The sequence below is a fragment of the Aquarana catesbeiana genome, linkage group LG12 (genome assembly GCF_042186555.1).
Source record: "Aquarana catesbeiana isolate 2022-GZ linkage group LG12, ASM4218655v1, whole genome shotgun sequence".
Lineage (NCBI taxonomy): Eukaryota > Metazoa > Chordata > Amphibia > Anura > Ranidae > Aquarana > Aquarana catesbeiana.
Window position 1 is genome coordinate 4,281,458 of NC_133335.1, and position 10,608 is coordinate 4,292,065.

Here is a 10,608-nt window from a genome sequence, read left to right on the forward strand (position 1 = left end):
GACTTACCACTTTCTCTGGCGACAAGGAATTCATCCATTTTTCGATCAGAGACTCCATGTAGCTCCCTGAACATTGCGTGTTTTCCTTCTGCTGCTTGAGGCGGATGAGGCGCGAGGCGTACCGCTTCTGCCACTCCTCCAGCTCCTCCTGGAGTGCGCCGATGTACACTGCGCTCCGTACCGACATATCCCCTGCTCCAGGAACCTGCAGAGCAAACCCAATTCCATTACCTATCTGCGGATGTATGTCCAAGCTCAAGTATAAAATACTGCAAAGTGTCTTCAAAAATTGCTTACAGAACAATGACAACCGATTGCGCATAGGACGCCGACTCACTGTGACCGAAACTAAACCAGGTAATGGAAGATGGCTTCAGCTCTGCTCTTCACCCGCACGAGAGATCCCTTAGACGAGTTTTCCCTCCTAGTGAGCTTAATTGTTGAGGCAACAGAGGAGGTCCTTCAGGTGCGTTTCACTCCTAGTGGGCTTCATTGTTGAGGTCTCAACAGGAGAGATCCCTCAGACGTGGTTCCTTCCTAGTGAGCTTAATTGTTGAGGAAACAGAGGAGGTCCGTCCGGTGGATTTCACTCCTAGTGGGCTTCATTGTTGAGGTCTCAACAGGAGAGGTCCCTCAGACGTGTTTCCCTCCTAGTGGGCTTAATCATTGAGGTCTCAACAGAGGAGATCCTCAGACGTGTTTCCCTCCTAGTGAGCTTAATCATTGAGGTCTCAACAGAGGAGATCCCTCAGACGTGTTTCCCTCCTAGTGAGCTTAACCATTGAGGTCTCAACAGAGGAGATACCTCAGACACGTTTCACTCTCTAGCGGGCTTAATCATTGAGGCACCAACAGGAAAGGTCCACTCAGGTGCGTTTCACTCTCTAGTGGGCTTCATCTTTGAGGTCTCAACAGAGGAGATCCTCAGACGTGTTTTGGCCCTAGTGGGCTTAAAGTCCACCAAAGGCTGAAGGTTTTTTACCTTAATGCATTCCGGCGCTGGAAAGACCGGCTTCAGGAAAGTAAAAGGGGGGGCTCTGCATCACAGGAGGTTTTTTACCTTAATGCATACAATGCAACGCCATTAACAACCACTTTAACCACTTGCCACCCGCCATATAGCAGAATGACGGCGACAAAGTGGTTTCAATATCCTGACTGGAAGTCATATGATGTCCTCAGGATATTAAGTCGCTGCGCGCCCCCGGGGATGGCGCATCGTGGTGATCGTTGTTGCGGTGTGTCAGATCTAGGTAAAGAGTCTCTGACGGAGACTCTTTACCACGTGATCAGCCGTGATCCCGATGTAAATAGGAAGAGGCAGTAATCAGCTTTTCCTCACTCGCGTCTGACAGACCCGAGTAGAGGAGAGCCGATCGGCTGCTCTCCTGACAGGGGGGGTCTGTGCTGATTATTTATCAGCACAGCCCCCCTTGGATCCCACCCAGGACCACCATCATGCTGCCCAAGACCACCAGGATGGCCATCCACACTGGACCACCAGGTATGACCCCCCCTAGACCCCCAGGGAAATACTAATTTGTGCCCAGGCAGCTGCTAATCAGTGCCCACTCACAATGCCTACCACTGCCAGTGTCACCAGGGATGCCTATCAGTGTCTCATATCAGTGCCCATCAGTGCCATGTATCAATGCCCATCAGTGCCATGTATCAGTGCCCATCAGTGCCCAGCCCAGTGGTCTGGGCAGGAATGTGTATAAGTGCCCTGTATTGAAGTGGTTAAGCCTCGACCCACCTCCCGACGTCATAAATCTCTTAAAGGGCCAGGAGGCCTCGGTGCGAAGAGGTTAAACTACAACTAGGTCAGGGAGCCACCTCATAGCAATAAAGAGCGAGCAGCCTCAATGTGCATTCTTCATTGGGTGAGGGAGTTACATATCATGCACAGGAGTAAACCACCGGCAAGATTTAAACATGCACATACCTTTTACACAGAGTGTACTCTTCGCTGCTGGTAACCCCCCGTGGTGGAGGTCTATATTGCCATCCATCCTGAGTTCCTGCAAGAAGACAATGACATAACAGACAATTAATATGGCTGTAACAAGTCACCAATAATAGAGCAAACAGGGGCCCCAAAATCCTTATTAGTGTTACAAGGGGAGTAGAACGTACCATCTTCCAGATCCTCCCCCTGGTAACTGCTGCGGACAATGCAGCCGACATTCTGAAAACACAAGAGAGGACATCAGCAAGTCACATGACCAGGCTGTGGATTAAAGTGATACTAAAGCTAAAAAAAAACTTGAATTTAATGCATTAGGGTAAAAAAAAATGTTTTCTATTTCTCTGCCCACCTCCCCATGTGCGGGGGTAAAGAGGGGAGAATAGATCCAGCGCTGTGCACCACTGCAACCCCTTATCTTCCTTTTCACACAGGGAGGCGAGCCATTGGGTCATGCTGCTGTCAATCAAACGCAGTGATGAGGAAGTGGGGGGGCGGGGCCAAGTCCCGCTGTGTAAGTCTATGGAGCCCAGCTCAGGAATGCGGGAGACATTCTGTGCCTTCATAGGAGGAGGAGCGCCACTGGGGGGACCCGAGAAGAGGAGGATCGGGGCAGCTCTGTGTAATACCACCGCACAGGGCAGGTAAGTATAACATGTTTGTTATTTTAGTTAAAACATTTTTTTCTACTTTAGTAACACTTAAAAGACAGCAAGGGAATGTTATGAAGCGCGCTGTGCTGCACTGCCTGCCATTGCAGTGCGTTTCGGGCCGGAGTGCTGTAATAAGTTGCAACATGTCTGCATTTTAATCGCAGCACACGAACAATTGTTTCCTGTGTGTCCCGGCGGTGACCGCACATCGTGTGAACTGCAGTACTCTCACATTCAGACGTATAAGCCTTACTTACCTCTATCTCCGCTAGTAACGATTTTAACCGCGACAGATCTTGGTTACCATCCCATTCTACGGGGGAGAGAGAGAGAGAGACAGAGAGAGAGAGAGAGAGAGAGAGAGAGAGACAGAGAGAGAGAGACAGAGAGAGAGAGAGAGAGACAGAGAGAGACAGAGAGAGAGAGAGAGAGACAGAGAGAGAGAGAGAGAGACAGAGAGAGAGACAGAGAGAGAGAGACAGAGAGAGAGACAGAGAGAGAGAGACAGAGAGAGAGAGAGAGAGAGAGAGAGAGAGACAGAGAGAGAGAAAGAGAGAGAGACAGAGAGAGAGACAGAGACAGAGAGAGAGACAGAGAGAGAGACAGAGACAGAGACAGAGACAGAGACAGAGACAGAGACAGAGAGAGAGAGAGAGAGAGAGAGAGAGAGAGAGAGAGAGAGACAGAGAGAGACACAGAGAGAGAGAGAGAGACAGAGAGAGAGAGAGACAGAGAGAGAGAGAGACAGAGACAGAGACAGAGACAGAGAGAGAGAGACAGGGAGAGACAGGGAGAGAGAGGAGAGGGAGGGAGAGAGAGAGAGAGAGAGAGAGAGAGAGAGAGAGAGAGAGAGAGAGAGAGGGAGAGGGAGAGGGAGAGGGAGAGGGAGAGAAGAGAGAGAGAGAGAGGGAGAGGGAGAGAGAGAGAGAGAGAGAGAGAGAGAGAGAGAGACAATTAGAGGATCTTGTATTCATTTCTTTATTCTAATGACAGCATCCTTTAAAACCTCTTAAGGACCAATCCTATATCTTACACTTGTTGTTTACAAGTTAAAATCCACATTTTTTGCTAGAAAAAAAAGTACTTAGAACCCCCCAAACATTATATATATTTTATTTTATATATTTTTTATTTTTTTTTTTAGCAGAGACCCTAGAGAATAAAATGGAGATTGCAATTTTTTTTTTAATATAATGTGAAGGATGAGGTTACACCGAGTAAATAGATACCTAGCATGTCACGCATTAAAATTACATCTGCCTGGTGGAATGGCGGCAAACTACAGTTACGCTTAAAATTATCCATAGGCGATGCCTTTAAAGCCTTTACAGGTTACCAGTTTAGAGTTGCACAGGAGGCCTGGTGCTCGAATTCTCGCTCTAACGATCGTGACAATACCTCACACGTGTGGTGTGATCACCGTTTATATATACGTGCGAGAGGAACGTGCGTATTTATGTGTAAGCACGTTGGGACGGGGGACATTTTAAATTTTTCTTTGTTTATTTATGTTATACAAAATTATTATTATTATTTTTTTTTTTTAGAATAACATCCCCTGTGACAGCATGGGCCATGACAGGTCCTCTTTATGGAGAGATTTGGGGTCTATTACCCCAAATCTCTCCTCTGGCCTCTCATGCAGCCGATCAGACACAGATCTGTCCCATCGGCTGCTTTCCTGGCCGCCAGGTAAACAAAGGGGCGGAACCGGAAGTGACAAACTACTCGTCGATCCCGGTTTTCAGGGTTACAGAGAGAGGGGAACAACGCCAGTTCCTCTCTCTCTCTCAGTACAGGGCCCGCCATCGCATCGTTCCCGGCCTCCGCAATGGGACCGGAGAGCTCGGGAGAGGCGGCGGGGTGGGACCCCCTTCTGCCCCACACAGAAGTGATCGGGTGGCTAATTAGTCACTCAGATCACGTCTGCTAAAAAAAAAGAGAATTGGGGACTGAAAAAGAATGATGCCTGTAGGTGCGGGCATCATCCCGGTATAACCAATAAAACCCAAAACCTGAGGAAGTACCACTACGTACCTCGGGCGGCAAGTGGCTAACCCCAGATCTCTCAGTAAAAAGTACCTGATACATGCCTATTGCTATCACAGAGATATTTATAATTTCCTGTGAAAACAATAAAAGTGACCAAATAAACAAATTAAAAGGGACAGTGTTAAAAAAAAAAAAAAAAAAAAAAGTTCTGATATTTCTCTCCTACATGTAAAAATCATATTTTTTTTTTGCTAGAAAATAACATAAAACCCCCAAACATTATATGTTTTTTTAGCAGAGACCCTAGAGAATAAAATGGCGGTCATTGCAACTTTTTATCTCGCACAATATTTGCGCAGCAATTTTGCAAACGCGTTTGAAAAAAAAAAAAACTGTTTCATGCATTAAAATAAAACAAAACAGTACAGTTAGCCCAATTTATTTTGCATATTGTCAAAGATAATGTTGCACCGAGTAAATGGATACAGAACATGTCACACTTCAAAATTGCACCTGCTCGTGGAATGGCACCAAACTTCGGCACTTAATAATCCCCATTTTTATAGGTTACATGTTTATATCTTACAGAGGAGGTCTAGGGCTAGAATTATTGTTCTCGCTCTAATGATCGTGGCGATAACTCACATGTGTAGTTTGAACCCCGTTTACATATGTGGGTGTGACTTACGTATGCATTTGCTTCTGCAAACGAGCATGCATTTATTTTTCTACTTTATCTTTTTACTTTTTTTTTTTGGATCACTTTTATGCCTATTACAAGGAATGTAAACATCCCTTATAATAGGAATAGGGCATGACAGGTGCAAATAAAGGAGGAAAACCACCGCGCTATATGCTCTATACAGTTAACAATCAAGTAAGTAGATGCCAGGCAATTGAAAAAGAGCAGCCGCTTAAAGGTGAGATACACACACTAACAATAAATAAACAAAAGAAGCAGCGCTGTAAATCAAATATGTGATAATAAAATCACAAGTGTTGAATAGTGATAAATAAAGTTCATGAACAATCAAGTGACATAATAAAGTTCAATCAATGGAGGAAGTCTTCAAAGGTGCAATAGATGAAACCGGACAACTGAGTTCCTTATTTGACAAATACAGATGGGACTGGATAGACCTTCACCACACCACAGTGTTATGAATAAAATGGGCGCTTACCAAATGGCAAGCTTAAAAAAGCTTGTGACCTTAACCCGGTCGGGGCCTTTCCTGAGATGGGAACACCGTTAGACAACTCCTCAGACCGTGGATGGCTCGCTATCCTCCACATAAGGATACCAGGATGCAGAGAATACTATACTCCTAACTTGGAGTTGTTCAGTATATGAGCCTAGGAGAATATAAATGACAGTGTTGGATGGGCGACCAGCTGTATTATTACCAGATTGTGTCCACTCAGCTGGGCAGTCTCCTGCTCCACAAATTGTTTTGATTTGGAGCATCAATTCCATCCTGCATCAAGTTCTCCTCAGCACTGAATGGCTGTTTTGCTATCAGTGCTGAGGAGAACTTGATGCAGGATGGAAGCTTGTTGCATCTGACTTGATCCTGCTGGGAATTGATGCTCCAAATCAAACAATTTGTGGAGCAGGAGACTGCCCAGCTGAGTGGACACAATCTGGTAATAATACAGCTGGTCGCCCATCCAACACTGTCATTTATATTCTCCTAGGCTCATATACTGAACAACTCCAAGTTAGGAGTATAGTATTCTCTGCATCCTGGTATCCTTATGTGGAGGATAGCGAGCCATCCACGGTCTGAGGAGTTGTCTAACGGTGTTCCCATCTCAGGAAAGGCCCCGACCGGGTTAAGGTCACAAGCTTTTTTAAGCTTGCCATTTGGTAAGCGCCCATTTTATTCATAACACTGTGGTGTGGTGAAGGTCTATCCAGTCCCATCTGTATTTGTCAAATAAGGAACTCAGTTGTCCGGTTTCATCTATTGCACCTTTGAAGACTTCCTCCATTGATTGAACTTTATTATGTCACTTGATTGTTCATGAACTTTATTTATCACTATTCAACACTTGTGATTTTATTATCACATATTTGATTTACAGCGCTGCTTCTTTTGTTTATTTAGGGCATGAAAGGTCCTCTTTAAAGTGAGATCTGGGGGTCTAAAAGTCTCCAAATCTCACCTCTAGGCTGAAAAACCTGAAATTTAAAAAAAAAAAAAAAAAAAAACACAATCCTGACTTCCCAGCTGAGACGGCTGCATTTTCAAATGCAGAGGTTGGAAGTGACGTCATAACATCGCGCCCGACCTCCGAACGATCATAGAGACTTTGGGCGCCATCTGGCCCGCAGGAAATCTCTATGGTCATCATCCGGTGCCGGTCGGTTCCTTCTCCACCTCGCTGATCGCAGGGGAGAGCCGTGAAAAGCACCGGAGGGTGTCGGGAGGTCTAAAAGAAGATCTAAAAGATCTAAAAGAAGATATCTGAATGATGCCTCTAACTGCAGCCATCATTCAGATATCACGGCTCAGGTTCAGCGACGTCATATGATTTTGGGCGGGTGAGAAGCAGTTAAAACCCCCTTCTACTCCCTTGTAGACTCCTGGGATGTATGACATCATTTGCCTAGGCAAGAAACCAGGAACTGAAGAAATGTAAAAAAAAACAAAATAATAAACTTTCCATTTACTAATGTTAGCCGGATGAGCATTAAAACTGCTCAGTGTTGATTGGGAGAGTGACTTACCAGAGGTTCCCCGATGAGTGTTTTGGACAACACGCTTGCCACAACCTGCAGCTTTCCTTCCAGGTGCAAACAGCAAAGTACGGCGTGAACGGAGGCGTCCAGCTGGGTCCGGCCGGAGCCAAGGACTGCGGAGACACACAAGACTTAGATTGCAGACACTGCTTCTGGATTATACCATTATAAAAAACTGATATACAGGAGACATATCCCCCCCTCACCCCCTTCTATGGCCAGGGCTATACCGGGCCCTTCATGGATGGGACAGATCCAGGTCCAAACCTGTCCCAACCAAATGAAAACAAAGCACATAATCAACAATACCAAAAAATGGGGGGGGGATTCAATTTTTTGCCTTGTGACCGTGATCATTGGATCGGAGGGGAAGGTCACAGGCTCCTGCAGACTATTTCTCCAGCCCAGCCTTTTGGTGCTGGGGGGGGTCTGCAGCTCCGGCTCCCCTGTGTCAGTCAGCAGCAGCTGCAGGGGAGAGGAGGGAGCATTCGACAACGGCTGAGAATTCTGGGAGCCATGACATCACTTCACAGGCTCCCTTGTCCCAGCCATTGTCAGCTCTCCCCTGCAGGCGATGCTGAACCGACACAGGGGAGTCGGGGCTGAAGATCATGTGACCGGACTGGATTGGACTACAAATATAAAGTATATACAATGTTTTTACATAGGGTAGGCAGCATAGATGATTGGGGGGGGACATATTTAAGACTAGTAAGTGTTAGGCAGTAAGGATGAGCCCGCCAGGAAGTCGGCACAGCGCTAATCGCAGGCAGTGAGACATTTCCCGATCTCTGCAGCCGCACATCGGGAAATGTCTCACTGCTTGTGATTAGCGCTGCGCCATGCCGACTTCCTGGCAGGCTCCGCACGCGCTGCATGCGAACACGCCGGAGCTCATCCTTATTAGGCAGTAATTTTACCTCAACCTGTTCCCGACCAGACGCCGCAGTTATACTGCAGCAGGTTGGCGCCCCTGTGTGAATAGCTGTACATGTACGGCCGTCCGTGCACCAGATTTTGTGGGCACGCCGCGTGCCGCGAGAGCTCGGCCGTGAATCTGGCGTACTCGATGTCCGCCAGCCACCCGCAATTGCGGGAAAGAGAGACAGAACTGGGATCTTCCTTTGTAAACAAGGTGGATCCTCGTCCTGACAGGAAAGGAGAGAGAGATCAGCTGTTCTTAGTGATCAGGAACAGCGATCTCTCTCCCTTCTCCCAGTCAGTCCCCTCCCCCCCCCCAGTTAGAAACACCTCCCTCCCCAAGACACACTTAGCGCCTTGATCACCCCCCTAGTGTTAACCCCTTCTTTGCCAGTAACATTTATACAGTAATCAGTGCATTTTTATAGCACTGATCCCTGTATTGGTGTTACTGGTCACCAAAAAGTGTCACTTAGGGTCAGATTTGTCCGCCACAATGTCGTAGTCCCGCAAATCACAGATTGCCACCATCACTAGCAAAAACAATAGAAAAAATAAAAAGTCCCTAAATCTTTCCCACAGTTTGTAGACGCGATAACTTTTGCCCAAACCAATCAATATACGCTTATTGCGATTTTTTAACCACAAATATGTAGCAGAATATATATCTGATAAATACATTTTTTTAGATTTTTTTTGGATATTTATTATAGCAGAAAGTAAAAAATATATTTTTTAAATTGTGGCTCTTTTTGTTTATAGCGGGGTGGGGTAGGGGGGAGAGCGGTACCTGATTTTGGACAGGTATCAGCTCCCACCTCTGGTCAGATTTCACCCTCCCCCCTTCCCTCGCAGTCTTCTGGGACACATCACAGGTCTAAGAAGACTGCAGCACCATTCAGAAAGCGCAGTGCAGCCCACGCATGCACAGTAGGGGAACGGATGCGATGCCGCAAGGCTTAAGGGGGTGGGGCCAAGCCGCACCCTGTGTGTGAATGGCACACCACGGGGCAGTGGCTCGAGAGCAAGCCTGCTTGGTTCCCCCTACATTTAAAAAAAATTGAAAAAAATCCATTTAATAAAAAGCCAATCAGGTAGGCTCTTGCACTATATGGCTGTTGACAAGTGTAGAAAAAGATTATATGTTACAATCTGATTGTACAATCAGCAATATAAAAGTCGTTATGGTAACAAGCAGTATGTGGACTCACCCAATTTACAGTCTTCGTCGGCCTTGTCATAATTTTTCTGAAACAGAAAGAAAAAACAGTCAGAGGTCAGTAACAGATTCTTCCATAACCCCGCACAGCTCTCTACCCCACCGAGCCATGGAGTCTATGCTGCTCAGGGCAACCAATCAGGCTGCTGATGCGTCTGTACGGGGAACCAATCAGGCTGCAGATGCGTCTGTACGGGGAACCAATCAGGCTGCAGATGCGTCTGTACGGGGAACCAATCAGGGTGCAGATGCGTCTGTACGGGGAACCAATCAGGGTGCAGATGCGTCTGTACGGGGAACCAATCAGGGTGCAGATGCGTCTGTACGGGGAACCAATCAGGGTGCAGATGCGTCTGCACGGGGCACCAATCAGGGTGCAGATGCGTCTGCTCGGGGCAACCAATCAGGCTGCAGATGCGTCTGCTCGGGGCAACCAATCAGATTGTGGATGCGTCTGCTCGGGGCAACCAATCAAGCTACAGATGCGTCTGCTCGGGGCAACCAATCAGGCTGCAGATGCGTCTGCTCGGGGCAACCAATCAGGCTGCAGATGCGTCTGCTCAGGGCAACCAATCAGGCTGCAGATGCGTCTGCTCAGGGCAACCAATCAGGCTGCAGATGCGTCTGCTCGGGGCAACCAATCAGGCTGCAGATGCGTCTGCTCGGGATAAACCAATCAGACTGCAGATGCGTCTGCTCGGGGCAACCAATCAGACTGCAGATGCGTCTGCTCGGGGCAACCAATCAGACTGCAGATGCGTCTGCTCGGGGCAACCAATCAGACTGCAGATGCGTCTGCTCGGGGCAACCAATCAGACTGCAGATGCGTCTGCTCGGGGCAACCAATCAGACTGCAGATGCGTCTGCTCGGGGCAACCAATCAGACTGCAGATGTGTCTGCTCGGGGCAACCAATCAGACTGCAGATGCGTCTGCTCGGGGCAACCAATCAGACTGCAGATGCGTCTGCTCGGGGCAACCAATCAGACTGCAGATGCGTCTGCTCAGGGCAACCAATCAGACTGCAGATGCGTCTGCTCAGGGCAACCAATCAGGCTGCAGATGCGTCTGCTCAGGGCAACCAATCAGATTGTGGATGCGTCTGCTCAGTGCAA

General features: G+C 47.5%; 1 protein-coding gene across 1 annotated transcript in view; it reads right to left on the minus strand.

Annotated features, from left to right (window-relative positions):
* Positions 1-7,467, minus strand: part of HELZ (helicase with zinc finger) — a gene marked incomplete in the record, with an annotated part of 94,877 nt that extends 87,410 nt beyond the window's left edge. The window contains 5 exon segments of the mRNA XM_073607145.1: positions 8-205; positions 1,946-2,021; positions 2,137-2,188; positions 2,877-2,932; positions 7,343-7,467. Of these exon segments, the coding sequence (XP_073463246.1) occupies positions 8-187 (180 nt within the window).
* Positions 7,468-10,608: the final 3,141 nt, after the last annotated feature.